General features: G+C 42.5%; 1 protein-coding gene across 1 annotated transcript in view; it reads right to left on the reverse strand.

Moving 5' to 3' along the window:
• Nucleotides 1-6,742, reverse strand: part of LOC115536286 (CUB and sushi domain-containing protein 3) — a 327,005-nt gene that overhangs the window by 150,617 nt on the left and 169,646 nt on the right. The window contains exon 6 of the mRNA XM_030348078.1: nucleotides 1,026-1,138. Within this exon, the coding sequence (XP_030203938.1) occupies nucleotides 1,026-1,138 (113 nt within the window). The remainder of the gene's footprint in view (nucleotides 1-1,025; nucleotides 1,139-6,742) is intronic.

Here is a 6,742-nt window from a genome sequence, read left to right on the forward strand (position 1 = left end):
AAAATAGTATTTTCATCTTATACAGTTAAGTATCCATTCAAATATAACTACAAAAAATCACAGTTGCGCACACACACATACACAGAGACACACAAACACAAAAAATGTATTTCTTTAGAAGCGAGGCAAAGTGCATTTTTAAGCCAGGAGGGCAGAGAAGACCAGGAAATTACCAAAAAGACAAAAAACTAGACCCTATATGGACAATAAAAAAGAGAAATTGTCTCATTTTCGCATTCGGTCCGTGACTGTGTGCAGGTTCCAGACATTTGTGCATTATCTATTTCGGGGGAAAAAACAGGAACAAAAGCCAAGAGTGTTTTTCCACAAGTCAGGGCCTGTGTCAGAGATAGCTGTCTGTGGCCCTTACCAGGGAGCAAGAGAGGAGGGAGGGAGGGAGGGAGGGAGGGAGGGTAGTCGAGAAATAGAAGGGAGCGAGAGTGCATGGGAAACAGAGAAAGAAGAGAGGCAGAAAACGTGAAGAAGAGGAAGAGAGTGAAAGCAGTAAGAAGGAGATAGGGAGAGAGACAGAAATTTATGAAGATAAGGGGAGGAAGAGAGATAAGGGGAGGGAGAGAGAGAGAGAGAGAGAGAGAGAGAGAGAGAGAGAGAGAGAGAGAGAGAGAGAGAGAGAGAGAGAGAGAGAGAGAGAGATAGGGAAAGTTGCGAAAATAAACAGATGAGTGGAGGAGAGAGAGGGAGAGGCTCAAGTGTTTATATAGGAGGAAGATCAGCTGTAATTAGTGGCAGGTGGATGATGGCAAACAGGAGATCCTTTAAAAAAAAAAAAAAAAAAATACATGAATAGAAAGTGCACTAGAAAATGTATAGCCAAAGAAGCCAATACAACTGCAAAGATGTATCAACCCAAAACAGATGCATTAGTTTGTGTGTGTGTGTGTGTGTCTACGCTTGTGCGTGGGAACAAATGTGTATGTGTGTGTGTGTGTGTGTGTGTGTGTGTCTATGTGTGCATGTAAAGTATGCAATGTTGTCCATATGTAGACATGGGTATGGACACTTGCCTTGGTAGTGCGCACTGAAACCACGGTAACGGTGGTTGCTATCGGTGACGAAGTGTAGGCGGAGCCAGTTCTTGTTGCTGACAATCGGCGACGGGATGTTGCTGCCCGCCAACCTGAGACGAAACAGAAGAGAGAGGATCAGGAAAGAGCCAGTCAGGATCGTAAACACACACACACACACATGGGCGAAGACACGTCTTTGTGGAAGCCAAAGGAGCGTTGCACACGGTTGGAGATTGTTCAAGCAGTTTCTATGTACATTTAAGAAAGGAAAGTGCGTATGCGTGCGTGTGCGTGTGTGTGTGTGTGTGTGTGTGTGTGTGTGTGTGTGTGTGTGTGTGTGTGTGTGTGTGTGTGCTGGCACGCGTCCGTGCAGCGTGAGGCTGCTCGACGCGTCCCTCCCAGGGGTTTATTCCTGCTTGTTTTAAATGGATGAAATACAGCAGAGCGGGGAGACAGCGTTGTGACAAGGCCATGATGACACCCGATGAATCACTCCAATAGGATTTCACTCCACACACACACACACACACACACACACACACACACACTTCCACAAAATAACTCACACAAACACACAGGCACATTTAGTCAACACACGCATACACTCCCAGACTAACTCACACAAACACACAGGCACAGTTAGTCAACACACACACACACACACACACACACACACACACACACACACACACACACACACACACACACACACACACACACACACACACACACACACACACACACACACTAACTCACTCAAAAACACAGACACACTTAGTCTACACATACACAAAGCCACACTTGGTCAACACACACAGACAGACACGCTAGCTAACTCGCATGCAAACACTTCCAACAATAACTCTCACACACGCACACTCCAACAAACAAAAATGCACACTAACTCATACACATGCACACACATACAAGCATGCACACACAAACTCATATAAAGCCAAAAATGCACACTACCTCACACAATTACGCATTCACACACGCACACATGTGCATGTGAGCTATACAACCCACACGCACAAAAAGCACAACCTCACTGAGCATGTTGGATTTGAGTATGTTGGATGAATGGCAACGTGAGGTGCCCAAATTAGATTAAATTTGCAGATTCTTTATTTATTTAGTTTCAGATAGAATACAAATCCCCAGGCCCAGCCCGGACCAATCAACACATCAGAACGTGGGGTAGGATCAGTGGCCCCCCCACTGGAGTTAATGTTCTGTTTGGATACTGATATAGGTATGATGAACGGAACATTAGCATGCATGTGTGTGTGTGTGTGTGTGTGTGTGTGTGTGTGTGTGTGTGTGTGTGTGTGTCTGTGTCTGTGTGTCTGTGTGTCTGTGTGTGTTAGGTGTCCCTGAGCGAGAGGAGATACGAAAACCGTAACACATTTTTGCCGCGCGGGGTAAACACAGTGAGACAGGCTTATATATCATTTTTTTGTCTTGCAAAATGGGAGAATTTAAAAATGATACCAATGTATAATAACATTATCTACGCAGTACGCACCTGTCCATCGGCCCGGTTTTGGTCATTACTGTTGTTCGATAACGAATGCAACTCAATTTGAGTCATAAATATGAGATTTGTATATGTCAGTGTGTTTGTGTGCGTGGGTAGAGGAGTTTTTAAAACACAGATAAAGAAAGACAATATAACTCAGTGTGGACTCTCTGCATCCCCTCCCTCATTTCGTTTTCCATCCATCTTATGCACGTCAATAAATAGAGTATGATACATTCGAGACACCACTATACCAACCTTGACAATTCAGCTGACAAGGTATGTAAATCGAGTACAAAGTTACAAATCAATACTCATGGGCCTTATCCACCTACTGGCCTTCTTGCTTCCATCTTTGTTCATCTTCATGAGATTGATACGAATCTCGGTAAAGCAAAAGGCTGAGGCTTCAATATAATGACGATACACCCCTGCCTTAGCATGAAACCCTGGTGGAGTCGGAGCCCTGTGGAGTAACAGTGGGAATAAAGTCTCTGAATATTGTATTTGGTAAAAAAAAAAAAATAGGCATCCGTCTTGAAGCTGAAACTAGAATCCCCCTTGATAGCATCTCATCCTCTCTCGCTGGTATACCATCTCATACCGGCAAAAGCTTTTACTCTCAATGTATCCATCACACTGCTTATTCTTTAATACACTTATCCCCCTCCATTTCCTTCCCTTCCCCTTCTTCCCTAGCCCAACTCTCTTCCCTATTACTCTCCCCGCCGTCCCTCTCTTTCTCTCTGGATTCACCGATACAACCCCTTAATCTACTTCCTGCTGCTAGAGACGTCATTACACAGAGTGCATCGCTAAGAGCGCGGCATATGCTTGTTCAATGTGTTCCGATATTACAAGATGGGTATTTTAATCATGGTTGCACTGAAGGTTAGCCATGCATGTGTACCCTCCCCCCGTTCCCCACCAGTGGGTTTGAGAAACTGATCAAATGCTACTCTGCTCTCTCTCAGACGGTTTAATTTCCCCTGTCTTTGTGGCGGTGTCTTTGTGAAGCTAGCACGTCGGCCGCTAAGCTAACGCTTCAAAGTAGAAGTTTTGACAGATAAGACGCTCTTTGAAAAAAAAAGACAGACTGGGAGGAAAACCAGCAAGGGGGAGCTCATCCATCAGCCCATCTTTACTCACTCACGGCTGATTTGACCTCGAGCAAGATGATGCAATAGAGGCAATTGCGCTTCTCCATCAAACAGTTGTGTTTTTGAAGCCTACGTTCAGTGGTTGAACGAGAGGCGATGTATAATGGAAAAAACATTATGGTACTTAAGCAGCAGAACATCTATTTATAATATGTGTCCATACATAGTGCAGTGGGGTGATTCGCTAGACGATCTTCAATTTTTTTCCCCATCTGTGTGGACGTGATGCATTATTGAGCTAAAAACCTACAATATGGCCACTTACCGTAATGTTTAACGGCTTTCTGAAAGTAGTCTAAAGTAGTCGTAAGGGAATATATAGATAGTATATTTGTTCAATTATTTAATATTTTTTTTAGCCTAAGGCTAAAATGTTGGCCGTGATTCCTACAAATGAGTACTTTAACTGTAGCAACAAATAAAAGCTTAACGAAAATAAAAAAATATGGTGTTTTCTTTTTAAACAAGTTAGTATTACACAATGCCAAAGAAACAGAACATATCCATCAAGGATTCTACAAATATATATATATGTACTATATATTCGAAAATATATAAATATACATATAGGCCTATGTATATATATATACCACGTCCCAGCCACCCATACATAATTGAAAGACACAGACCAATGTTACAAGGTTTCATTAATAGTTAAGAGGTCAAGTAACCCATTCACAGGTTAGCATAAAGTCCCTTTCACCCATGCATCAATGCCATCTTCTGGACCGTCCCTTGGCCCGTCTAATCTGACGTTGCTATGCCATGTGTGAAAGGGCACACAACATTTTCCAGGACGTAGCTGCATGTGTGAATAGGTAAAATCACCAGCGGTTACTTAAAGGTTATCCCAGAAAGGCACGGGGAACAATGGTGTGACTGAGGCTGGAGTCTGCCTCGTTAAGATTTTAAGAGGCCCGTCCTTATACTTACGTGTAATAAATAGGCCGTTAATATTCAAAGAGGTACAGTCACATGTTTACAGGTAAGCATTAGATTGGCCCATTCATTAATTACAGTTACAATGACATATTTACAGGGAACTAAAAGCTTGTCGCGACGATATAATTATAATTAAAGCTACACTCACTGCATTACAGGCACTGTGTTTATTAATTAACAGGTAAAGTAGCTCATTCACAGGTGCATATTAGGCTGCCTCAGTCGTGTTAAAAATGCAAAACCAGCCATGGATTTCTATGTATTGGCTGCCTCATTAAGCTTTAAAGGTACAGTATATGTATTTTACAGGCTGGTTAATAATTCATCAATAGCTCCGAGCTTCAAGAGGGAACACTAAGGGCACCAGAAGGCTGAATATGCAACAGCTTAGAAGACAAAATGGATTCAGAGGTGACATTTAACATTCCATTTTTATCCGAGCTCAGTGATTCACCATCAGGGGGGAAGCCGGTGTTCATTGGTCTTTTGACACAGAAACGTGGCGCTGGGGAAGCCAGACCAGATCAGAGGCCCACATTTAAAATGCTGTGTGTGTTTCTTAGGAAATGTTTCGTCACGAAAGGATAGAAAAAAATTCTGAGACACGGCCGTTGGTTTGTATATAATGTAATTCTAGTACATAGAACTTTAGCAGACACTATCCATTAGAGAGAATTCAGATGCATGCCATTGAGGCACAGATAAGGATTAGGTTATCTTGCTCAAGGATAACTACTGGTTAGGTTGTTTACATTGGGGATATATCCCACAACCTTCTGGTGTTACAACACCCTAGCCCACTGTCTTACTACTAACCTGCACTCTTGGAAAAATACAATTTGTTAGTGTGCTCAAGGTCTTACACAAAGGGCTTATGCGTGTCTCCGATTTAAGGTGAGCATCAAACACATATTCTCTCAGGATCCATCATAGAAATCCATCTCAAAAGCCTTTCAATAGCGGGGGATATTTTGAGGGATATTTTTCGGCAGATTCCTCCCCTTTTTCATATTCAGGCGGTCTGAAATATAATTTACATTTTACATTTCCCCCAGTCACTTGGACAGATGGATCAACAAACCTCAACCTGCCACTTACCCCTTTACAACAAGAGAGAGAGAGAGAGAGAGGGGGGAGAGAGAGGGGGGAGAGAGAGAGGGGGGAGAGAGAGAGAGAGAGAGAGAGAGAGAGAGAGAGAGAGAGAGAGATAGAGAGAGAGAGAGAGAGAGAGACAGCGCGAGAGAGCGCGCGAGAGATCGCCTGTCTATCAAACAGCCATTTCACACAAATAGGGCCAATCGCGTTGACTCTTAAGCCACGTATGTAACATTCATCCACGAAATCATAGGGTTAGGGTCAATTTATTTATTTTTTTAATGAATGGCACCATACACCTCCGACCACGTTTGTGGGTGACTTTATTGTTGTTTTTGCTGCCAGAGCCAACCATTATCCCCCCATTTGGCAGGTATTAATTTCAGACCCTGATGATGTTGATTAAAGCTAACGGTTCCATGGCTACCAATACCAAGAACAGCAGGTATATGGTGGTTGAGGACAATTGTTATTAAAGTCTTTCCCTGCTCTCCTGTGATTTAAAAACAAATTATCCCAAGGCGAAAAACTCCTGCCAAATTGGGATGACGGCAAATGTCGGGATAAATTGATAGATTATCCGGTGTAACAGCGTTTTTACTATGGTCTCTATGTTGAATGGAGAACAGAATTTAAATAGGGGATTATATAATTTTTTTCTGCTGTTATACAGCCCTGTTCATCAGGCCCAATGCCAAACTTACTGTGAAGTGATTCTAATTATGGGTCTAGACCTCCATTTGGAGAACTACGATTGGGCTTTGGGCAGAGCCGATGCACTTATAAATAAATTCAAAAGACGTATGAATAATTTGTACTTGTGCAAAAAGTGACACATCTCTTGTGTTTGCTAAGGATTGTCAACGCCGTTTAGAGTCATTCTAAACTATCCTTAAAGCAAGGAAGTGTGAGATATTGGAATGCAACGGGGGACATCTAATCGGATTATTCACTGAGGAATATAACTGAAGTATATAACTGAAGTCAACTTTATC

This window comes from Gadus morhua, chromosome 22 (assembly GCF_902167405.1).
Source record: "Gadus morhua chromosome 22, gadMor3.0, whole genome shotgun sequence".
Taxonomy (NCBI): domain Eukaryota; kingdom Metazoa; phylum Chordata; class Actinopteri; order Gadiformes; family Gadidae; genus Gadus; species Gadus morhua.